The 25,462-nt window shown below is 41.0% G+C and overlaps 2 protein-coding genes across 2 annotated transcripts; one reads left to right on the top strand and one right to left on the bottom strand.

Annotated features, from left to right (window-relative positions):
* Positions 1 to 7,567: 7,567 nt before the first annotated feature.
* Positions 7,568 to 10,149, top strand: RFESD (Rieske Fe-S domain containing). Its single transcript, XM_056848808.1, has 3 exons — positions 7,568 to 7,742; positions 7,838 to 7,872; positions 9,889 to 10,149. The coding sequence occupies exons 1-3, from the start codon at positions 7,568 to 7,570 to the stop codon at positions 10,147 to 10,149; spliced, it is 471 nt and encodes a 156-aa protein (XP_056704786.1).
* A 2,857-nt stretch (positions 10,150 to 13,006) lies between these two features.
* Positions 13,007 to 19,965, bottom strand: SPATA9 (spermatogenesis associated 9). Its single transcript, XM_056848927.1, has 5 exons — positions 19,905 to 19,965; positions 18,834 to 18,922; positions 17,422 to 17,649; positions 13,900 to 13,995; positions 13,007 to 13,249 (listed from the first exon to the last, which is right to left on the bottom strand). Exons 1-5 carry the CDS (start codon positions 19,963 to 19,965, stop codon positions 13,007 to 13,009), a joined length of 717 nt encoding a protein of 238 aa, XP_056704905.1.
* Positions 19,966 to 25,462: the final 5,497 nt, after the last annotated feature.

The raw sequence follows: 25,462 nt of genomic DNA, 5'->3' as shown, positions 1-25,462 counted from the left end.
GTCAGGTAGCTCTTCACCAGCCACTGGCTCTTCTACTACAGACCAGCACAGCTATCCTCTGAAACTGTCTTCATGGAAGATGTATTATGTGCATTAGAGTATTAACAGTATTTTATTAGAACATACTGTCCTTGTAATATATAAAATTACATTTGCCTTTAGCAATTAAGATACTTCTCTGTTTTTCTATGAATATTTCTATTAAGACTAATTAAAGGATTGTTACTTGAAATAGGCAATGGGGGCCAAGCCTAGAGCCCAAGAGAGTGAAGAAATACAAAGGAAGGCATGCTTCCCCCCTCCTTGCAAAAACCTGCAGTGTACTCAAAACTATGATACCCATTCCCATCCTCCAAATCATAACTCAAATAGCTTAATGTAGTAGTAGTATAAATAGTAGTGACTATTCGTAATTCCAGGTAGGCAGTGTTGGGAGCCAACACAGGCATGCTCCCTCCAAAACAAGACAGAAAGCAAAGTCCAGAGGAACAGAGGAAGTGTGGGGGGAAGAAACCAAGAGGTAGGCTGCAAAACTGTGGTAGGCTGTGAGAGCTAGCCAAAGCATGCTATGGAAGCAATCCTCCACATGCCAGGGAGCAGAGAGTTAACAGGCTTGGCAAAGTGCCTCTTTCATAACTGAGTGTGATCACAACTGCTCCCTCCCCTTTGAAATATAACAAAGATGCAGGCAGTTCTTAGATTCTCAGCTGTGTAGATGATACGTAGATGATTTGCTTGGCCTGTCTCCTATCAGCCCACAATGTGAAGAAGTATAGCTAACAGAACCAGGGGGGGATTTGTGAAACCTCAGGGCTGAGAGAGAATAGAACTTCTGGAACTGTGCCTATAACAGAATTCTTGTCAAATGATTCAGCAAACTATCCTCTTCTCCATCTTCTTCCCCTCCATGACTGGAATCTGATGCCTTGTTCACATCATGCATGGACTTGAGGTGGGCAGAGGCTTGATGTGATAAAATGGATTGTACCTTTTTGGACTGCAGGTGCTGGGCCCCAGCTTTGAACGTTCCTTTTCATTAAAAACAAAACTCCATACGAATAGAAAACCGCAGGGAGAAAGATTCTACCCCTATATTTAATTGCTGTTCTAATGGTCTGTCTATGAGAAGTTTTTTACCATAGGGGAAAATTCCAAAATATGGTTCTCCATCTGCATACTGAAGTGATTCTGTCCTTACTGCTACTTAAGTTCTCTCCCATCTCATTGCCACTATTGGGTCCCCTGCATGTGTGAACTTGGCCTGAGAGAAAGACAATAACTAACATAGTTCTCTTCAACTGGATTTTTTCCTGTTGTTCGAGTGGACAGAAGTAATTCGTACGTAACAGAAAAGCGCAGAACTTAATCTGAGGGTTGCGTGAGAGTCCATGAGAGAGAGAGGTACAACAACTACTACTGAGGTGTGAATTGATGGTTGGGATTTGTAAAAATGATAGTGGGGAGCACATTAAGGGTAAATTTTGGGGAGTTACTCTATTCTGTACTCAAGTCTGGAGCTGGGGTTGCCATCTGACTCCTCTAATAAGGGGAGAGAAGGCTCCCTAGCCTCTAAAGTGACACCCCACCAAGACTATTAAAGCTGCAAAGGGACAGGCATTCAGATTAAGAGGTGGAGGGAAAGAGGGGCTGGGAGTTGTGTTTTCCCCCCTGCCCCAAATGGAGCAGATGGCTTGTTTTCTTTCATTCTAGTGACCACCCAGTGCATTAAGATTTTGTGTCTGTACAGTGCTCTTTAGCCAACGGTGTTCCATGACAGCACATATGCTGCTTTCCAAAGCAGATTTTTCTGAATGTCTAGAGGGCTTCTCCCAGGTGTACAAAAACTGACCCTTTCTCTGGGTGGGGCCCAGGGACACCCACTTACCTATTAGAGGGAACAGAAATAAATAGGCTATTTCGATAGAGACTGGTGGTATAACTTTGGGTTAAATCTTGGCAAATGGCAATGGGTACTGTATCCTCAGGCTAGAGCTGCACAGGCTAATTTATTTAATTGGATGATTAATCAGCTAAAGCTTTCTGAGTAGTTTAATTCCTTCCTTCCTTTCCATTAATCTGTGGAGTGGATATTGAGAGGCATGCAGCTCTGAAACCTACACAGGCTTTACCTCACAGAGGGCTTTCCTTTTTTTTTCTTTGACGTTTGAATGAGAAAAGGAAGCATACAATCCATAGGGCCCAATCTAAGCAGTCTCTTGTGCATTCTATTTTACACAAACAGAAAGTCTGTCAGCAAGGAGGCAGAGCTGGTGATGGAGAACTTCCTTCCACAAAGTAGTGTGTACAGAAGAGGAGTGTGGAGGCTGTATGTTGCTTCTCTGCCCAGTCAGGGCCACCAAGACAGTAAACAGTTAAAACATTACAAAACATATCATGAAAACAATTACAACCAAAACTAAAATATATATGAAAAGCACACAAAACATGAATTAAAACACAGGGCATAAAACGTCATACATTTTTATAATGACTTTATAAAGCTCCTCTTTCATTTAATTATTTGGTTAGAATTTTTTTCTTTATTTGTTTGTTTCCCTGTATAATGTGCCTTTCTCGCTGAGACACGTAGATTTACTTTTAGCTTTCCGCTTCCATTTTAAAAAGCTATGTAGCTTGTTATTTTCAGCTTAGCCTCTGTAACAGGTGGTGGACAATTTTCAAATACGCCTACAAGAAAAGGAACCCATGTGGGCGACCAGGCTGCTTATTTCTTTTCCCCTTTTGTGGAAAATTGGCAACCTTAGACCTGAGTGAAGGAGAGAGAGAGTTCTTGGCATACAGCACTGCAGTAGAGATGGCCTCAGTGAGCAGAGAAGGAGCTGAGCACTACATGATTTCTTTCTCTTCACATTTATGTATTCCGAACACAGCATACTATGAATGCTGTTCCAGCGTGTTCACTTCCAGCCAGTTCTTTCCTCATACATCACAAACAATCTCAACTTGTTCCCAGCCAAGAGGATGCTTGGCAATAGGTAGAGTGACACACGGGAAGAAGGGAGACTGGCATGAGACAGATTTGCTAGAGATGTTGGCAAGTGTCCACTACCAGCTTTGCTGCTGAAGCCCTCCAAGCTGTCTATATGTGGGTTTTAAATGAACAGTTTATTTGGTGATACAGGTAAAGCATGGGCAAGAAAACAAGTTAGCATTTCAGTATCTAGCTGTCCTTAAAGTTATTAAATATTGGCATTAGTACCTATTTGGATGGAATAATATTTTCCATCTTTTTATTATTTATCTTCTTGCATCTGATATGCTGGTACATGTACCTTGATCACTGCCGGTGTTCTGTAGATTGAAGCTACCATTCACACAGAGAACACAGTTCTGTGAGCAATCAGGTTCCACTCATTTCAAATGAGGATTTGGATGCTAAACTAATTTGGTCTCTTTGATGCAAATTTTCTGATGGCTGCACAGAGAAACTGCTGTTATTGAAGGTGCTCTTCTAGTGTGAGCCCCGTTCATTTCGCAGGGGGCTATGGTTGTAAAAGGTGCAGGATTCTGATGTCGATGGATGAAAGTATCACTGCATTGGAGTGAATGGAAGAACCTGAGTTGAAGTCCAATGGCATTTAAACCAAAATAACTGTATGTAAGACTGCACCCTCGGCATGGGAAGAACTAGGAACAGTTCTCTGATGTGTACAGTTAACACCATCAAGCTTTGATTATACTTTGTACATCATTTTTTACAAAAAGGGAATGGGTGGAAGGACACATGGTTTCTACATTAATTAGAAGACAGCCCGTGTGGTGTAGTGGTTAAGAGCAGTGGTTTGGAGCAGTGGACTCTTCTGGAGAACCAGGTTTGATTCCCCGCTCCTCCACATGAGTGGCAGGCGCTAATCTGGTGAACCGGGTTGGCTTCCCCACTCCTACACATGAAGCCAGCTGGGTGACCTTGGGCTAGTCACAGTTCTCTTAGAGCTCTCTCAGCCCCACCTACCCCACAATGTGTCTGTTGTGCAGAGGGGAAGGGGATTGTAAACTGGTTTGATTCTTAAGTGGTAGAGAAAGTCGGCATATAAAAACTCTTCCTCTTCTTCTAGAATGACCCCCCCCCAAACTCCATTCAACTTTAACAGTCATGACATAGAATAGGTTGGGTCATGCACCAGACGTACACTGGTCTTTGATTCATATGGAACAGTCTAGTCACAGTAACAGTATGGTGCTAAGGCTGTGTCATATTTAACATTTGGTTTCAGAATTATTGGTCTGAAATGTGAACATTAGAATGAATATTCACATGATTTTGATGCAGAAAGCTCAGTTGCCGGAGAAAAACTCATTGCAGAACGTGTAGGACATGACATGTCCTTGTTATCAGGCCAGTTGCAGCCCTGCTCCTATCATCTTATCAGAATTTCCACCATGTTGATTCTGCCTTTTCCCACTGTTTGCGTCACTGTGTGCAGGGCTCTACAAAAATGTTCTGTCCCTCAGTAAACAGCCGATACATAGTAATGCGTATGTGGTAGGTCTAAAGATTATGAACTTCAACTGGTGATTCAGGAGCTTTTCATGATCTTCTTGTACTTGAAGTGATGATCCAACTTCCTATGGGGTTTGCTGTACCATCTTGGTGGGCCGTCATTCTGATGGCCTTGGGAATGGGTCTGCTGTTTATCATGCAGGTATGTTTCTCTAAAGGGGCAAACAGTAAATCTCAGCATCCTCGATGGGTCACTATCGGGTTCACAGTTTGATATATTAAACTAGTGTTTTAATTCTGCACTTTTACGTAAGGGTCTGTTTGCATGAAAATAGCTTTAGAAAATGCCTTAGCTCTAACTATAATATACATATTATGAACAGCAGCATGCTACTTTGGCAAAATATTGCCACAATTATTATTTTGCCTAATATTGTTAGCATTTTCACTTTTCTGAGGCTATAGTCCAAAGCACAATTAATTCTGTGAGACTCAATCCAAGTAAGAGTCTCACAGAACTTATTGGGACTTACTTGGGATAGAAACTGGAATGTACATGTGCACTGAGAGAGAAGACAACTGTAGACCTGGAAATTATGAGGTTTTCTCTTGTATTTCTGGGTTTGGAGCTTTATTTCCCATTTAGCTCAAACACTTCATTTTCTTGTATGATATGAATATATTTTTAAAACTGGCTTTGTGATAGTGAATTTTAACATAGTTTTTAAATGCTGAATTTATGCATAGCATAAGTATTAACATAACACATTAAGAGGTGCAAAAATTATATAATAGTATTCTACAATCTGTACCTATCAGACATTAGTTGAATGGTTTTTCTCACAGTTTTAAAGTCTGTTCTAGGACTGTACTTTTAATTAAAAGCATGTGAACTGATATTTACTTGTCATGACTGAAGAAGTCTCTTGATTTTATACTCATAAATCACTAGTTTTAGACTTCTTTGCAGCTAAATTGGGGTTTGTACCCCCAGCCCTATAAGTTGCTGGGTATGTGTGTGAATAGATCCTGTTTACTGGGCAGTACACCTGTATCTCACAAATTAATTGGCTTCAGCATAAAGCTTTGTAAGAGAGATGTTTGTAGCAACATAAGTCCTAAAGAACGTTTTGTTGGTATTTAAATAATTACAGTATTTTTTAGGGAAAATGACATTGAACTTGTTCACAGTTAGCAATTAATTTGTGAATTTCATGTTTCTTGAGGTCACTGAGATCTCCCAGCAAGAGTTATTAGTCACTGTCTGCCTTAAAATGAGTCATTTGTATTGATCAGTAATAGCCGTATAATCAGTGCCTTTATTCCTCCGATGAGTCAGGAGCATGCAAGAGGACGGATTTATTAATCTGTTACTTATTAATCTGTTACAGCAGCTTAGGAGCTGCTAATCATTTGCTGGGATCCTCCATTTTCTTCAGTGATGAAACTGCTTTGTACATGGTACAGGAGGTACATATGTAGGGTTGCCAACCTCTAGGTACTAGCTGGAGATCTGCTATTACAACTGATCTGTAGCTGATAGAGACCAGCTCACCTGGAAAAAATGGCTGCTTTACAATTGAACTCTCCGGCATTGAAGTTCCTCCCCTCTCCAAACCCCACCCTCCTCAGGCTTCACTCCCAAAATCTCCAGGTATTTCCCAACCCAGAGCTGGCAGCCCTAGTGGGCCCCCACTCAGGAACCACTCATTAATGCAGTTCTGTTTTGGAAAGTGGGGTGAAAATACGGTAGGCATGCTTATTTGGAAATAAACAGTTCCTTGTAAATACATTGGAATTCACTTGTTGATTCCTTTAACACATGCGTGGTATATCTAGAGTTTGTTTCAATTTTTCTGTATTCTTTTTTAATTGAATCTGTTTTCAGTTACTGTGTTTATTCTTTCTGCTAGTTTGGCATGCTGCTTCAGATATTTTTAATGGACCAAGAACATAAAGATAAAAATTTTCACTTGAGGGGCATGCAGTCCTTAAGAGAAAACATCAAGGTTATATAACCATCTGTATTTTTTGGACAAATTCATATTAAGATAAAACATCAGGGTTATAGAACCATCTCAATTTTTTTTGACACATTAATATTTCTATACAGGGCCAGCTGGTGGGCTGAGGGGGCTACCTGTCACAGGTTAACTAGATAGCCATCCACTCAACAGTTATAGGAATAGGGTTGTAAGAAAACAAAAACACACAATAACAATGCAATATGAATATATTATAAGTGCAATAGTGAAAAGTGGATAAATAAAAGACAAACAATACACAATATATACAAATATACAGCGAAGTACAGACTAACAAGAAGGACCTTATTAACCAAGGTAAGTAAAATAATCCTATAATGCATATACATTTTTCATTTCAGGATATATGTTCCAAGGTAAGTAATTATAAAAAACAATAGAAACAGAATGGGAACAATGTCCACAGCAAGAGCAGCCGGAGAGGATATGGACGTTTTGTCTAGATCGGTGTCCACGTTTCGCCAGAGGCTTCATCAGCTGATCATATTCTCAAAGGAAATAATAATGCACACAAGTCATAACCATATTAGGCACGAATTTCCAGCAGCCTGACTGGCTCTTCAGTAAGACCAATGTCAAGATGTGTGTGTGTGTATTTTTGCTTAGTTTGTAGAATCTCAAATAGTAGACGCCTGCTATAAATGCTAACTTCAGCATAGCCGTGACTTTCTTACAGTTAAACTGCAATTATTATTATTATTTTAAATTTAAAGTTTATTAATTTTCATACATGACAATAACAAAATATAAGTTTACATAGCAACATCAACATCCTCATTCCAATGTTGGTACACTCATAATTGCTCTGCGATATCAGTGCAGTAGGAGTGAAAGGCAAACCTAGTCCAACATTGTATCTAAGATAAAGTTTATAAGATGGACCATATTTGAAGTAAGGACGCCGTCTTGGAAGAGCTCACATTCTGATGAGTATCATTGTTCATTACATATGTAATAAAGGGAAACCATCTTTTTAGTTTGAAGTTGCTTTAAACTGCAATTATTTTTAATAATTATATTAACTTTTTGTGTAAGACATTTTTTTTCTTGCTTACAGAAGATGGATGAGGACAGCTCAGTCGAACCATCGAATAAGAAAGATGCTGACGGTCCTGTCTATATAGGTAGAGAAGAAGATCTTAAAAAACAAAGAGCAAAGGCTAGAATCAATGGCAGAGAAATTGTTGTTTTCTACCACAATGGAAAGTTTTATGCTATGGATTGTCGATGTTATCGTAAGAATTTTGCTGAAGATCCCTTGATGTTTGCACAACAATTTAAAATTTGCCTGGGGCGGTGTCATTAATTCCATGTTTTGTCCTTTTAATAGATGCTGGAGGTCCTTTACACCTTGGGGAAATAGAGGTATGTAAGTGCAGTGTGGCCTCATTTGGTTGAGATTGTCAGCATGATAACCAAAACCTTCAGACATAAGAGGATGCTATATCAAGACTATGGTGACATGTGAATGAGATAATGTACCATTTGGGCAAAAGATGTACAGCATTCTGAGTGACCTAACAGGTTCAAGCCAATTGAATTGAAGGAAATGGGTGGGTATTTTAAACTACTGATGTGCAGAATCAATGCAGCTGCTCAAGAGGGGTTGAGAACCTCTTCTTTCTCTGTCTTTTAAACAATCGGAGGGAGAACAAAGTGTACAGGAAAGAAATGTAGCTCACCGTCCCCCTTCCCTTTTCCTGAATGTTGTAGAAAACTGGTGGGAAGAGAAACTGAGACGAGGATGTGCCAGACTTTTCCTTCCTTCCCTTAGTGAGAAGGGGGAGAATATGAACAGAAATGGAATCCTGGGCCTTCGTTTCCTGATGCAACTTAGTTTTGTGTTTTTTACAGGGATGAAGGCAACAGGTAGAGAGAGACTAAGACACAAGGGCATGCCAAAAAAGAATCCCATACATAAGATACTGGCAAAAATAGGTACTATCGCTATCTTCTAAAATAATTCTAGACATTTCTTAATGGTAGTTTTAAGTTACTCCTTGATTTTGAGGAGAGTTTAAGGAAAGAGGTGAAGCAAGGGTTAATCAGCCACTTCCCACATGCTGTTTCTTTGCTTCAGACTGCACTCATGCCCTACAACTTTGCAGCTGTTTGTCAGATTCCCAGACCTTGCTCTGTTAATGGTAGGGTTGCCAACCTCCAGGTGGTGGCTGGAGCACCCCCACTATTACAACTGATCTCCAGGCGACAGAAATCAGTTCACTTGGAGATAATGGCCACTTTGGAAGGTGGACTTTAATGGCATTATATCCCACTGAAGTCCCTTCCCTCCCCAACCCCTTCCCTCCTCAGGCTCCACCCCCAAAATCTCCAGGTATTTCCCTACCAAGAGATGACAACTCTAGTTAAATGGTTATATAGTTGTCGTGAAAGTGGGGGTCTAGCTTTAGAGCGCTGTATTTGGGATACCTGGATTCAGTTGTTTTTCTCATTGAGAACCTTAATGGATAAGTTTGGAAGAGACAATGGGTTGGATTCTACCAATGGCAAAAAAAGGGGAAAAGGGCCCTTTTAAAGCAACAAAAAGGCTATATCTAGGGGTCGTGGGGTAAGCCAAATGAGATGGGGGCTACAATGAGGAGAACTGGGCAGGACTGAATGGAAAAACTGATAGGATATGGGTACAATACCACACAGTCCACCCTCCAAAGCATCCATTTTCTCCAGGGGAAATGATCTCTGTAGTCTGGAGATGAGGTGTAATTCCGTGTGTGTGTGTCCCCAGGTCCCATCTGGAGTCTGGCACCCCTAGTTGTACCCCATTCCTTAACTTCAGAAGGTGATGCTCAGCAGCATGAAATTGTGTGAGGATAATCAAAAGAGAAAATGGTGGGGCAGAAGGAGGCATATTCTTCCAAAATTTTTACATGACAGTTAATTTTGGCTACTCTGTATGTAGCCTAGCTTCAAGTTTCAAGGCTCCGGATTCTCTCCTTCCTACCTGTTATTGTCTTTTTCATTTTAACTTCATCAGCAGATGCAAGCTTAATCAGTCTAGTTAGCAGATACATCAATGTCTTTAATTGGTGGGCGCTTGTTTGTTTATTTGAAGCTATTTTAGTCCTGGTGTGTTACTGTAATGGAGAAAATGTCTTTTGTAAACCATGATTTTCCAGGAGTAGACTAGACCCGAAGCCTCTTTCCACTGAACCACAAATGAAGCTCTTCGGTGTGAGGAAAGAAACCTTATACTTTTGATTTCTGCAACATTCTGTGGATATTATTATTTTTTAACTAAAAAACTGGAAGTTAGTACTCTTGCTGTTGCAGCATTAAGAACTACATGTTGGCTCTCTGGGACTCTGGGGAATCGTTATGCCTGATGTTTCTAACAGTATTTTTTCTTCCTTGTCTGTATAGGACATCAATGGACAGGCGTGCATTATTTGTCCCTGGCACAAGTATAAAATAACTTTGGGGACAGGTGAAGGATTGTATCAAGCAATAAACCCTAGAGAGCCATCTGTGACTCCCAAGTGGCGATCAAAAGGAGTAAAACAAAGGACCCATCATGTGACTGTGGACAATGGAAATGTTTACGTGACTCTTTCTGACATGGCTGACAGTATAGATTCTGATTACTATGCTGAAAAGACTATAAATTCCTCTGTGAAAAAATAACTTTTTTGTGCTTCATAATAAATGGTGTAAAAATGAAATAATTATTGTCTATCATCCTTCTGTCTAAAGAAATACACAATTTCTGGGATGATATGAAATAGAGTTATGCTTAGTAGGAATCTCTTTCTAAAAATCTTTTAAGATAGGTGTTCTTGTCCATTCTGTCTTCCCAAGAAACATCATACACTAACTCCCACCCCCCAGAGTATTGAAAATGTTAGAGACATTACCTTGGTCTGGTTAAAGTTTGCTTAAAATGACAAGCCTCTAAATGTGTCTCCCTTTGTGAATGTGAAATGCTTTTAATATTAAGATATTTTAAATGTAATCAGTGATTAACTACTTTTATATGTTAAGAATGCAGTCTTTTTATTATGGTTAAAAGTCTGACTCTTTTTGTTGCACTTTACCCAAAAGATAACCAGATTAGTTTATGAAATTATCCGTGCCATCCTAAGCAGAGTTTTACCATTCTTTTTTCTTTTTCTTTTGCCATCAATCACAGCTGACTTATGGCGACCCCGTAGGTTTTCAAGGCAAGAGACGTTCAGAGGTGGTTTGCCATTGCCTGCTTCTGCAACATGACCCTGCTATTCCTTGGTGGTCTCCCATCCAAATATTAGCCAGGGTTGACTTTGCTTAGCTTCTGAGATCTGACGAGATCCGGCTAGCCTGGGGCTATCCAGGTCAGGGCTATACCGTTCTACCTACATTGAAATAAATGAGCTTTGAACAGTATAACTCTGTACTGTGAGTCTGACAGTTACTTATGGGCTTCATAAAGGAGAAGCTGGATTTTTGCTATGTTGCAAAAGGCAACACAGTCTTGAGAGCCCAGCAAGCAGCAAATGTCTAGCTTCTTTTTTCTGCATCCCCTCAAAAGCCTCGCTCAAGGGAGTTATCTGGAAAAACTATTGCTCTGAGGTCAAACAGACTGTGCTGAAGGTATAACAAAAACAAAGCTGGGTTTGTCTGGCTTCTGTCCTAACAGGTGAGGAGAGGGAACCAATTCGTGTATGTGGCTGTACAACTGTAATATATATGCCCTTGAGAGGGGGTATTATTTGTAGTAATAGAAAAGGGTGTGTGTATATATAGTATATATAGTAATAGAAAGGGGTGTGTGTATGAGATGCTTTAGATTAATGCAGGAATATAAGTCTGCATGATCTAAAGAGGTTAAAATGGGCATTTCATTTTGGGAGAATTGTGCAGGGGGAGACCTTAAACCCACACTCTCATCTTCTCATGATAACTGAATGGAAAAGAACTCTGGGAATTTTGTTCATGAAACTCTCAGCATTTCATCTGGTTTAGTACTGAGTCACAATCTCATTGTGAAGTCCCACCATGTGATGGCACTTGATGTGGGAGACATATGGGCGAAAACGTATGGTCGCTTTCGCCTCCTTTATTCTGTTTCAGCCAGGATCGAATGCATGCGTTTCGCCGAACGTGTGTTTGATCTTGGCTGAATGAGGCTAAAGCGACCATGCATTTTCCCATAATGTTTGGAAGCTCCATACTGTGTAAGGTGCTCAGTGACATTCAGTCACACATCCCTGATATCTGCTGGAACGGTGGGCATGACACTGTGCCAGAGTATCTGGTAAATAATTTCAAATGTTGAGGCCATCCCATGGAAGAAGCAGCCGTGTGGAATCTGTAGACCTTCTGCTAAGGAAGAATATCTCTCCTTTTCTAGCTGCAAACAGAGCCCCTTTCTTCCAGTGTTCAGAACCAGTTAATAGGAGAGTGTTTGTGAGCAACAAAGCCCCTTTCACACATAAGCTTTGGATAAGCTTGGCAGTTGCTGTTGTGTAGGTGGGCCTTTTAAGAGCAGCATGGCCCGCCCACACGGTGTGTGGCTAATTGACTAGCAAGTCAGAGTTTGGAAGGAAAGCATGAAATGGGGCCAGGTTCCTGTGTGGCTCTTAATTTGAGGAGTGTTCCCTAGAGCTTGAAATTCAGGAGCTGTGTTCTAGCCAGTAACTGATTTTTAAATTATTATCTTTAAACAAAACATCTCAGCAAATTTTGTGGAGTAAAAATACATGCACCCCAGAACAGTAAATTAAGAGGCAAAAGTGTGTGAAACAAGAAATCTAGGCAAGGTCAACTGGGACAAGCTTATGAGGTTGCTTTGGGAAGCAAAAGTAGGTTTGACACACAGCATAGGCAGTCAGTTTGCTGTCAGTTGTTCCAAAATGCCCTTGTAATTATCAATCGTTTGTTAAAACGTTAGTCACTTTTCACGTCAGACAAAAGAATGGTGGCATATTACATACCCTGACAGACCATTAATTTAGTTTTGTGAAACTTTTTTTAAGATTTGCTTTTTTTGCTGAAGCAAGTCGATGTGCATTTATTTATTTTTTAGTGCTATTGAATTTGTTTTCAACTTACTGGTGCTGAGGACATTCAGGACCTTTGGTAGACAGTTGTGACCCTATATGTAACTGCCTTTAGGGGGAAAATCTGGAGCTGTATGCACATTCTGGCAACTTATGCTTTTTAGGGAAAGGTTGGTGCATCTGATGAAGTGGACTCTAGCTAACAAAAGTTTACGCCACAATACATTTTTAGTCTTTAAAATGCCACACTTGTTTTTTTGCAGCAACAGATGGACATGGCCATCACTGTGGAATTTGTTTTTACAGAATGTGGCACTGAATGTACACATGGGAAATAGCTACTTTTGTTTCCTTCTACTAGGTAAGGAACATTCAACTATAAACTGTTCACAACAGTAGTTATTCATTTGCTTGATTAAGGGAAATGTGGAATAACTTTGAAGGTTTACATGTTCACCAAACAGCAGAAATATCAAAGCCAGGCGTCCTCTGCAAGGGAACCCTTAACGTTCATTTTCGGAATCCAGCGCGGAAAGTAGAGTATAGATGCTGCGGCTGTTCCTTGGTCCCTTAATGGAACACTCGGAAGGTACTTGCTGCATGGTGGAAGGTGCAGAGTGGCTTGCTGCTTCAGCAGCTCTGGGAAATGCATCTTCATTGACACCGTTGGTGCTGCTTTCCATGGAGATATTTTCTCCTTGAATAATCCTTTTTAATTTTTCCAGGATTTTACTAATGGCGATTGCCTGTATAACAACAACAACAACAACAGTAATCACATATATAGCACACATATTAGGTCTGATTCTAACAGTGCGTTCCTGAGAGGAATGCATGCGCCGGTCTTTGGAGGCAAGGCGGCTGCACTGCCGCCTCCTGGTGTTAAAAATTTGTGCAACCATAGGGTGGCGTATCTTGGCAAAAATAAAAAGGGGTGTTCCCGGCCCAAAAGGGCTTTGGAGGCCACCTAAAGGGGGCTCCTCCCCCAGCCCGGTGCCGGAACACCCTGGAAATGCCTCCCGGGATGCCGGCGCTGCCTTTGATGGCGCGGCGCCTTCCTGGCCTCCTAAAATCTAAGGAATGAACAGTAAGTTTCCTTCAGCTAATGCAAGGGGCATTTCTGCTCTTGCAGCTCAAAACGTTGCTCCTGGGAAACGGGGGATTCCCAGGAACAGCATGAAGGGGAAGTCCGAGGTTTGCAGTGGGAGGAGCCAGTCACAAAAATTGACTTCCATCTGTTCATGGAAATCTTCTGGGGGAACCAAGCCCAAATTTATATTTTGTACATGAAAACATCCATGGGCGTTATCATTTTAATGAAGAGAATAAATATAATCTTTGAGGAAAGGGAAGCCTAACAGAAGTGGGATCACAATAAGGGTGCTTACTAACCTACCAGATAAATTAGCGCTGCATAAGAAGCACACATCACGCCAGTGAGGGCGGTCTTTGCTGGGTAAGAAATGACATCATAAAAGAACAGATTTCTGTCCTGAAGAGAAAAGAGTCATTTTTAAAATCAAATTACAATTCAGTAAACATCCACATAGTTTTTTTAAGATACAAGGCAGGGGTGGGCAGAAATCCACTTGGGAGTGGCCAGTCATTCTCCAAACCATTAAGGGCCAAACTAGACTTTCTGGTTTTTAGAGTTGGGTCTGGTTCCCTGTACCCAGCTTGCATTCCCCATAGCTGCACAGCAGCAACAAGGAATGGCTTTTAAAAAATAAAGGAGATCAGCTGTGTGTGGAGCATGTTATTGACATTCCTCCCCTGCTGTTTCTCTTTCCAAGGAAACAGAACTGCTGTTTGCCTTTCCAAGGAAAACATAGTATATGTACAGTATATGTATATCGCCCCCCCCCCCCCCCCAAAACAGGACAAGTTAAATTTGGGATGTTGATTATTTGCTTTGGAGAAACAGCAGATAAAACATTTCCCTATCTGAGCACTGCCGGCCTGCTCTGAAATGCTGCAAGTTTTGTACAAGTTGCCATTTTTTAACAGGCTAAGGTTGCCAATCTCCAGGTACTAGAAAAAGAAACCAATGTATACAAATTCTATTAAATACTAAGTGCAAACATGTCAAAACACAACAAAATTACAACAATAAACACATTATATACAAAGTGAGTCAATAAGCAGTAAACTGCAAACTGTAATACGAGCATAATAGCTATCTCTAAAGAACTGAACGTCAGTCCAATATACAAAGGAAGAAGAGCGCGGTCTTCTTATCCAAGAGTGGACAGTTGCTCCAAGATAGGTAGCAGGAAAGTCCAAAGTGAACAGCAAAAAGGAAACGCTATTCCGGATATTCTGTAGCGCTTTCACCAAAGCATAGCTTCATCAGCCTAAAAAATTCATATGAATATTTTTATGAATTGGTCTTGTGGGTTATCCGGACTGTGTAACCGTGGTCTTGGTATTTTCTCTCCTGACGTTTCGCCAGCAGCTGTGGCAGGCATCTTCAGAGGAGTAACACTGAAGGACAGTGTCTTTCAAGGACACTGTCCTTCAGTGTTACTCCTCTGAAGATGCCGGCCACAGCTGCTGGCGAAATGTCAGGAAAGAAAATACCAAGACCACGGTTACACAGCCCGGATAACCCACAAGAACCAATGAACTCTGACCTTGAAAGCCTTCAACAATATTTTTATGAATAATTTTATGAATGTTTTTATAAAGATATTGCAAATTGACTCTTTTAAAGTAATCTGAAAATAATGTTATAGTAATGGCTTACCTCAGTTCTAAAGGAACTCACGTATTTAGGAGGTTTACAATCTTGTTAGTTATCCATGTCCCAACCGAGTAGGAAAATGATTATTAGAATATGTAGGTTTTTTAGTATTTTAGAAATAAATTTTTGCAATTTTTAAATTTTTTAATATTGTTTGAAGGTCCCACAAAAGGATTGGGCTGCTAATATTTCAAAGTCATCCTTAAACTGTAGAGATCAGTGTTAGATACATATAGTGCAAAAATTGGGTCATATGATGTTAAGTGAGGACTAATTCAAGAGAATTTAAAGGTACAGTGAATATATGGCCACCTTTAAAGGAAACTTACAAAAAACAAGACAAATCAAATTCGTTATTCAAACCGTTTGGGGCTAGAGTATTAAAAAGATGAATGAAGCGTATTTCATTCTGAAGGAGTACTTTTTGTACATTTTGTAAGTCATGTGGGTGGTCTCTATAAACCCATAACACGAAAAATCTCATGTCATTTTCAGAATGTTTCTGCTCAACAAAATGGCTTGTTAAGGTGGTGTCAAAATTACGAGCCCGTAACCTCAATCTATGCTCCCCTATGCGAAGTCTAATCTGGTGTACCATACTTCCAATGTAGAGTTTTGCACATTTACAAGTTATCGCGTAAATAACGCGGCTCGTGGCACATTTGGAGAAGTGCTGCGGTTGAAACTTAAAATTAGATGTAGCAGAGCGAAACTCTTTTACGGGGAGACTTAATGAGCAAACCGAACACTTCCCACATTTAAAACGGCCGATGGCCGAAGCGTGTTGTGTGGGTTTTAACATGTCTGAGTGGACAAGGAAGTCTTGGAAAGAGCGAGTTTTGCGCATGCCAAAAACAGGTGGAACGCTGCAGCCTGGGATGTTTTGGATAATATGCCAATGCCTCCTAATGGCTAGTTGGATATCATGGGAATGTTTACTATAAGTAAAAGAACAAAAAATGTTGTTATTTGTCTTAGTAGGTTTTTTGAAAAAAGTGTAGAACGATCCCTTTCGTTGGCTTTTTGACGGGCATTGGATATGACCTGTGGAGGATAGCCATGTCTAATAAGGGCTGTAGTCATTGTATCAGATGCTACTTCAAAATCATTAACACAAGTCGCATTTCGTTTGAACCAAAGAAAATTACTAAATGGCAAATTGTTTTTTAAATGAACTGGGTGGTTTGAGATATAATGCAGTCCAGAATCTTTAGCCATACTTTTCTTGTATGGTTTCACTGCCAATTTCCTATTGGACATAACAAGAATTTCCAAGTCCAGAAAAGGTAAACTCTTAGGATCACAAGATCCGGTAAAGGTTAGATATTCATTAAGGATATTCAGCCATAAGGGAAATTCATTGAAGGCTCTAGGGGAATCAAAAAGGAAAAATAAATCATCAACGTAACGTTTGAACAAAAGCTTCTGTGAAGCAAAGGGGTTGTTATATATGATATGAGAAAACTCAAAATTAATCATAAAAAGGTTGGCGATAGCGGGGGCGCAAGCAGCGCCCATCGCAATGCCTTTAGTCTGCAAGAAAAAGTCAGATTCAAATCTGAAAAAACTGTTGTCAAACATAAGATCAATCAATTGTAAAAGAAAATGAGTGGGAGGAGAAAGGTCCCGATGAGAATCAAGTCTCTCAGCAATGATGTTCCTTACCTCGTCAAGAGGTACATTTGTATATAACACGCTGACATCTAATGTCGCAATGACACCTCCTTCAGGTAAGAAAATATTTTCAACGTATTGTATAAAGTCCCTTGAATCTAAAACAAAAGAGGGAGTTTGGGATACAAAAGGCTGAAGAAAATTATCAAGGTATTTGGAAATAGGTTCTAGTAAGGATCCGCAAGATGATACTATAGGTCTTCCAGGGACACAGTATATGAGAGACATATACTAACCAGTATTACAACTAGAACCTATCTGACCAGATGTTTGAGTAATTGGGAATAGATTTTACAACCTATGCACATGAGCTGTTTGTATATGTATTTATTAATTTATTTCTGTAAATGTGTGCAGTCTTAACAAGGGTTTTAATTAACCACTGATGAAGGCCCTATAGGCCGAAACGCGTATTTTTATATATATATATTTTCTTTCCACCCAACCTTGGGTACCCAGCTTAGCAAATATGAGATAACAGCCATCAGATCCTCTACTCACCTTCATTTTATACAAAGGCTGTTTGAGAGTATTTATGTTTTTCAAGAGACGGCTAGAAATCGCATTTAGCTCGGCAAAATTTCTAGCAAGTCGTGGCTGCAAAAGTTTAGCTATTGACTTTGAAGACCCTGATAGTTTATTTAGACCATTCACAATGACTCTTCCATGAGATGAAGAGAAGACCTTGGCCACCACAGACCTGGACTCCTTCACAACAGTCTCTCCTTGCTGAAAGAGAAGTAAAAAAATAAGTATAATGACTATGAAAGGTTTAGAACAGATGAAGCCAACAAAGCATTAAGATTTCTTATATATAGCTTTTGGAGTTTTATTAGAATCCCAGGTTTCACTTTAAGCACATGTATGAGGAGCAGTAGGAGCAATTTTCTAGTCCTCAAGCTCAGAGAAATGTTTTAAGTATTTCCACTAGGACTAAAATAACCCTGTCCTGGATGGCCCTGGCTAATCTGACCTCATAAGATCTTTGAAACTAAGCAGGGTCAGCCGTGGTTAGTATTTGGATGGGAGACCATCAGGAAATCCAAGGTCCCTAAAAAGAAGGCAATGGCAAACCACAGTTGCTACTCTTTTGCCCTAAAGATCCTACAGCAGGGGTGTCAAGCTCAATTGCTACAAGGGCCGAATATGACATAAATTACATGGGAGAACAAGAAGAAGAGTTGGTTTTTATATGCCTACTTTCTCTACCACTTAAGGAAGAATCAAACTGGCTTACAATCTCCTTCCCCCTCCCCACAACAGACACCCTGTGAGGTAGATGGGGCTGAGAGAGCTCTAAGAGAGCTGTGACTAGCCCAAGGTCACCCAGGTGGCTTCGTGTGAAGTAATGGGGAAACAAATCCAGTTCACCAGATTAGCATCCACCGCTCATATGGAGGAGTGGGGAATCAAACCCGGTTCTCCAGATTAGAGTCCACCACTCCAAACCACTGCTCTTAACCACTACACCACGCTGGCTCCCTTCCTTAGTGAAATGAAGTCCCTTCCTTAGTGCCTCCTGCTGGGCTGCTATTATCTTGACTCAAAAGGACATACAGAGGGACCAATGTGAGCTGAGCCCAGTACACTGAGGTCAGTTGAGGCTTATTAGCACATCTGAACCCTGCAGAAAAGCTTGTGGGGAGTCAAAGTAAATGATAAACCCATTGTTCAAGAGCAAGCTGAGTGCCCCTGATCTTTGTTTTAGGACTATAAGTACATCCTCCTTCCTCAATAATTGTTTTGGGACATTTTTTAAATAATAAAACACTAAGCAGAAGATTTGCTGACTGAAGGTCAGATACACAATATTTGCAGCAGATCATATTATTAAACAACATTTAATTATTAATTAATAAACAATAATTAAACATTATTAAATTCAAATAATTAATGAAATACAGAAATGTTACCTGGTTTGAACTTGACAGTCTCAATAAGTTTGGGAATTCGTCCCTAATTTCATCTATAATTTCCAGGAAGATTCTCTGTATTATCTCGGCTGAACCGAAAAACAGAAGTTAAAAGAATAAAGCCCCTAACCTCACAATTAGACATTATGTGCAAGTATTGTTGAAACTTGGAAGATTTGGGAAGGGCTAAATTTATTCTCGACAGTGCAGTCCAAAGCAGAGTTACACCTTTCTTAGCCCACTGACTTCAATGAACTCAGAAGGGTATAATTCTGCTTTGGACTGTACTTTACATCTACAGCATTAGGGTGTGGGTTGCTTATTGGCTAATATTTGGCTGGTATAACCTGTGTTGTATCAATTTGTTCTATTATGTAACCAGAGTCAGGGGTCTGAAGACCCAGCAAACTCCAGATTCTCTCCTATGATGCCCCAGAATCAAACCATAATGTGCCAGCTGCTGCTGTTGTAACTGCAGCTGTCCACAAGATTCTGTCCTGGTTCTACTCTTTGTTCTCCAGATTCCATTCTGACTCACTCATCAGATTCTGGACAGGCTCTGCGTGTTTTGCCTCCAAGCCTTTTCTTGAAGGCTGGTACTCTGCTTTGGCAACTCTGTCAAAGGAGAAGGGCCCTTCTTGCCCTAGAAAGTCAGCCCTCTATCTCTGATATTGTATGGGAAGAATGAAAAGCAGTTTACAATGCTGCCCCTTAAAGCTCTGGAGTAGAGAAAGTGTTTCATTTTTCATTGGGACACAGGAGATTTACCTGTTTTGGGAGTGTCTTATTCTTAATATATAGAGATGGGAGGTCCTTGTATGCTTCTGACTATGAGCTTTAGAGGTGGAATATTTACTCTCTCTACCCCTGGAGCCAAGGTAGCTCCCCTGCACTGAGAGGTAATTATAGGCACATTTTTCTCACCCAGGGGTGTGTATGTGTCTGTACACACACATTTTATGGACTCTGAATTTCTTTATTGAGGAAGTGGGCCTAAGGAAAGCAAAGTTCTTTGAATCCAGGATTTATTAATCCACATCTGGTTTGGGGGTTCAAGACTCAGACACATACCTTGTCCAGCAAACTTCCTGACCATCTCCCCACATATCCAGCCAATTGGCCTGAGAGCCATTTTTTATGCTACAGTGCATTGCCTATCACTCCTTTAAAGCAACGTGTGTTGTTTCCTAACCAAGCTGATCTTTCAGGCTACGAATGACTGCATCCCATACATACTCACATCTCCATATCCAAAGCAAGAAACCTTTGTGAGACCACAATGCGCCTCTGAGGTTCAGCCCCTACTTGCCTGACACATCAGTTCATGCATGCTCCCCAAACTGCCTCCTTTAAAATGACTGTTCATAAAAAATGTGTGATGTCTTTGTTCTCAGTGCTGTGAGTCTCCAGGGGCAGGACTCTCAACTAGATGATTCCAGAACAATGGAATGCATGAATTTATGAGACTCTTCCTACATTACCAGGGAAAATAAAAGGAGTCAAAAACACAAGTATGGCTTTGTTCAGTCTTATAGATGTTATAGTAGCAACCTGTTAGTCCAGCCTAGCCCAGTCTCATCAGAGCTTGGAAACAAAGCATAGTTGGTACTTGGATGGGAGACCACCAAGGAAGACGGGCTGCTAGGGCAGAGGAAGGCAATGGCAACACGCCTGCTCATCTCTTTGCCTTGAAAACCCCATGGTCCTGGGGTCACCATGAGTCAGTTGCGACTTGGTGGCACACAATTATATTGTTATATAGATGTTATAGATTATCCGAACAGACTTGGTTTCTGCGTTACCTTGTATTTTCAGTGCTTTGCTTCTAATAAACAAAGAGCTCCAAACCCATTTTCTCAGAGTTTTACAACACAAGAGTGCAACAATAGGGGTGTGTGTGTGTGGCTAGATTCATTCCAAGAATACAATTCCCTTCCTGAAATCCATTTTTTAAGATATCCTGGCATGTGTCCTACCTTAGAAACTTCCTCCAACTTCAGCTGCTCTTTGGAAGAACTTCACTGAGTTTCAGACTTTGGGATGGTCCATTTAACTCAATGGGCTTATACACACCAATGTAATGATGGATTATGCCTTAATAGCTGAGAATTTTACATTCTGTTTCAAGCATTACAATAAATGTTCTGTAATATAGACATATGTAAGCAATGTGCTATGTTCCCCTTGCCACTTGTAAAACTGTATCTACTAAAATCCTTTGCTATATTTTGTCAAAATATCATCTTGCTAACAACAGAAACAGAGGCAGCATTGATAAAGTCTACTAGTCCCATGCTTCACTCAAACTATCTCCCTCTAAGGACTGGGAACAAAAGATCTTTTCAAAGGGCCAGGTTGCTGGTTAACACAGAGAATGTTTCATACAGGAAAATCAAGTTCTATGAATGATAACTCTCAAACCAACATCTTCAGGACTCTGGTTTAGAAGCATTTACAATCTTTTGCCACAATCACTAATGCCCCAATTTAATTTAGTTGAAACCCTGTCACGCTGTCTTATTGAAACCAATTGGATAAATATGGCTTAAATCCAAGTATTTTTAATTACCCGCACTGTAGACTAAGTAGTAATACAATATTCAGTCATTTATCCATTAGCTTCTGCAATAAGTATAGAAAGCTGGTACTGTGAGGTTGTTCCTCACTTAAGGTGGCAAACAGGCCCTCTGTCTGGCAGAATTCTAATTTTGAGTGTTTATATCTAAGTGCTGGACACATGTGACTGTATGGGGAATCTGTTGGTTTACCTACCACCCTGCTTGCCAGCCTCCCTGTTTGAGCTGCCAGAATGAAATTGTACCTGATGTCGGACCTTCTGGGCTTTGGAGGTGGAAGACTCTGACATAGTTGCTAAGCTCTCCCTGTTAAAGTAAGCTCAAGAGTTTATGGCTTTCTTTAAAATAATGGAGCCATCTCCAGTTGTTTTCAGTTCTAGTATGGTAGACCATATACTTGAGTAAATGTTCTCTGCTGGATGGGATTATGTTAATCTGGGGAGTGTATTTATTAGCTGTTTCCTTCTTGTGGGCAAATCACTACTTAGTAGGGTGGAGTAGCTGCTGTCTGAGGAACCTGTGTTGGCCTCCAAGGAGTGACTTCATGGATGGCTCTGGTAGCATCACCAGTTCACTTACCCTTTGGCCTCTTGGTTAATAGCATTTTGACAAATCGGACTGAAAAATTGGGTCCAAGAGGTTAGGAAGGCATGGGAGAGGTGGGTGATCCTGAAAAGTTCAGCCGGATTTGCTTCCTAAGCAGTTTACAATTCAAATTAATAAAATATACAATTCAAAAAATGGTAATAATTGCTCTGCAGCAATTTGCAGAGCTCTGTTGGCCTAGCAGCATCTTTCTTTTGGAAAGAAGAAAATCTTTGCCTGTGCTGGTGGGATGGCACTATTTAGGGGTTGATGAGTTGGAAATTGATAAATGGTGGTGAAAGGATGGTGTTCTCACCATCCAGACCTGAAGTGTTCAGCTCTCGTTTTCCCCATAAACCTTCTGCTCATTTGCTGCCACTACTGCTGCTTTTTTTTCAACTCTTTATCCTCATTTACTCAGATCAAGTGGTGGATTGTCAAAAAATTTCCCCAGTTGTTTAATTAGTCCTCAATTTGTTCTAATTTAAGCCCCAAGTGAAGATTATTGTCTTGCTTAGCTTTCAAATAAAAATCTTTAAATAAGATAACTGGAGTTTTGATGTTAGGTGCCATCACAGTGTGGATACCACTCAGCTGTATATTGGTGTAGCCCTCCATATGGTGTTATCCCTGTCTTGAACCAATAATTGGAGGCCATGGTCAAATAGACAGGGAGAGAACAAGCTTGAGACTGAATTCAAAAAAGAGGGAGGTGATACTAGTTAGGAAAGCACATGTCTTTGAGAGATTACATCCTTAAGTCTAGATGGGGCCAAATTGACTTTGTTGGATCAAGTAAAGAGTTTCAGTGTACCTGTAGGTTCATCCCTGAGTTTTGAGAAGCGTGTTCCTGTAGTCGCTAGGAGTACTTTTTACCATCTGCCATGAATTTGGAAGCTTTCCACCCTGTTGCAACAGCTGAACTCATTGTCGGTTTATGGGACCAATTCAAGGAGCTGGTTTAAATTTTTAAATCTCTTCACCACATGGGACCCACATATTTGAAGGACCACCTCTCCGAGTACAGACCTATACAATGAGTCAGCTAACACCTTCTTTTAAATATGCTACCTTTGTGGGAGGAACCTCTGACCTCAAAGTGATTTACAGCCTTTCTGAGGGAATAGTTCTGAGCCTAGTCTGTGGAATACGGTAGTTTCTTGAGGAGGTGGGAAGGACATGGTTTTTGGATGAGATTTTGGAAGCTCTGCAACACCATACTTTCCCCAAAGATGTTAAGGTATGCTTTAAAGCCAGTTTTTCTCTTTGTTCATACATATGGTGCCTGCCTTTATTTTACCGAGCGAGCATTTTATTATGGGAATTATGTTTCCTTTATGAGCTGTATCTCCAGGGACTGCTTACCCAACTACCTCTAGATCCACGCCCATCAACTTCTGCACCAAGTGGCTGGAAGGCACGCCACATCCTCTACAGTAGTGTCACAGAATTTTGGCAAGCCCTTACCTTGGCTGGAGAAGGGGAGACAGAGGTCAGTATTGGAGCCTTTCAGGAGCACCACAGGGTGAATTAACATCCATCTTGGTCCCAGAATCAGAGGGTGAAGCTGGCCAAAGTGTTGGGGCAATCACCATGAAAACATTAGCTGAACAAATCAGGTCAGCCTTGAGAAGCTTGGGGGAAAGAAGAGTCTTGGAGGGCTGTCAGGGTACATAAATCCCCACACCCCAGGGCTGAAGATGACTGCCTGTTTAGCACTGGCAGTGCCCAGAAAGAGGGGGCAGGAGAAACTAGGAAAGAAGTGGAGGAAACAGGGTGAAACCACAAAGAACTCCCTCCTGCCTTTATTTAAAATATTTGTATCCTGCTTTTCCACAATGCCCAAGGTTGTTTCCTCAACTGTTGCCCACGGGAGCTCTAAGAGTAGGGCAAGACAAAAGAACTTATCACACTAATTTCAGTTTTCATTATAATGCTGAATTTTAAAATTGTATTTGATATATCTTGATTGATGGCCACCTTGTACAGTATAGGTGGTGCGAGGTCTGTGCCAGCAGACACCCACAGCAGATCCCAGAAGCAGAAATTTAGCTTGCCTCTCCACTCCAGATGCGGGGCTAGTTGGTCACCTCATTCATTGGGATGGGAGTGAAATATCCCCTAGAGAAGACCAGACCTGTTATGACCTTGGAACTGGCATCCATGAAGGTTATCTGCTCACCAGATAAGGTTGAGCTTGTTGTTGTTAAGTGCCGTCAAGTCGCTTCCGACCCTATGAATAAATGTCCTCCAAAATGTCCTGTCTTTGACAGCCTTGCTCAGATCTTGCAAACTGAGGGCAGTGGCTTCCTTTATTGAGTCCATCCATCTCTTGTTTGGTCTTCCTCTTTTCCTGCTGCCCTCAACTTTTCCTAGCATGACTGTCTTTTCCAGTGACTCTTGTCTTCTCATAATGTGACCAAAATACGATAGCCTCAGTTTAGTCATTTTAGCTTCTAGGGTCAGTTCAGGCTTGATTTGAACTATAACCCACTGATTTGTTTTTTTGGCAGTCCATGGTATCCGTAACACTCTCCTCCAACACTACATTTCAAAGGAATCTACTTTCTTCCTATCAGCTTTCTTCAATGTCCAATGGCAGAATAGAGATTTGAATCTGGGTCTCCCAGATCCTAGTTGACACTCTAACACAGGGGTGGGGAACCTTTTTTCCGCCAAGGGCCATTTGGATATTAATAACATCTTTCGTGGGCCATACAAAATTATCAACTTAAAAATTAGTTTCTTGGGCAGTCCTAGCAGCTCCATAGCAAACGACTCTTCTGCAAGGGTGGAAAATGTTTCTTTTCTCAGCAAAACAAACTCACATCTGCCTTGAACGGAGGCTATTCCTGTCCGCTGGAGGGGGTGGATCGCCAGTCTTAGATCCTTCTGAGCTAGAGATCTGCTGGGACCCACCAATGGCCAGACCAAATGATTTCGCAGGCCTTAAACGCCCCCCGGGCCTGACGTTCCCCACCCCTGCTCTAACCACTACATCATACTGGCAGTTTCCCCCCTTTCTCTCCTCCTGGCAGCCTCTCCCTGGGCACACTGCAGAAGTCATGTGGGATTAAGTCACTCAGATGAGCTGCATTGTGGCCACTATTGGGCCTGGCCAATTTGCACAAGTTGTGTGGATATTGTACACAAATACAACGTTTCCTGCACTCCTCCTAATAGTAAAGTAACTAAAATACCCCAACATTGCCTGAAGAGGACTGACTGTACTCCAGAAGGCATAGAATTTTGGGGGCAGTTGAAAAAGAGGATAAAAAGTGAGGAGAGAAAATCAGCCTGTGCTAGCCCCTGAGAGTTTAGAGTCCTGAAAGGAGAGCTTTTGGAAGTGGGGATTTCTTTGAGAGTCCCAAGCTTGTATTGTATCTAATAATGAAGTAGCAAACTCAGGCCACTCACAGTTGTAGGGGTATCTATTCAATGGACTATACACATATGCAGAATAGCTGA

This window comes from Euleptes europaea, chromosome 4 (genome assembly GCF_029931775.1).
Source record: "Euleptes europaea isolate rEulEur1 chromosome 4, rEulEur1.hap1, whole genome shotgun sequence".
NCBI classification, from domain to species: domain Eukaryota; kingdom Metazoa; phylum Chordata; class Lepidosauria; order Squamata; family Sphaerodactylidae; genus Euleptes; species Euleptes europaea.
Note: the sequence above shows the minus strand (reverse complement) of the source record. Positions and strands in the feature narration are given on the sequence as shown.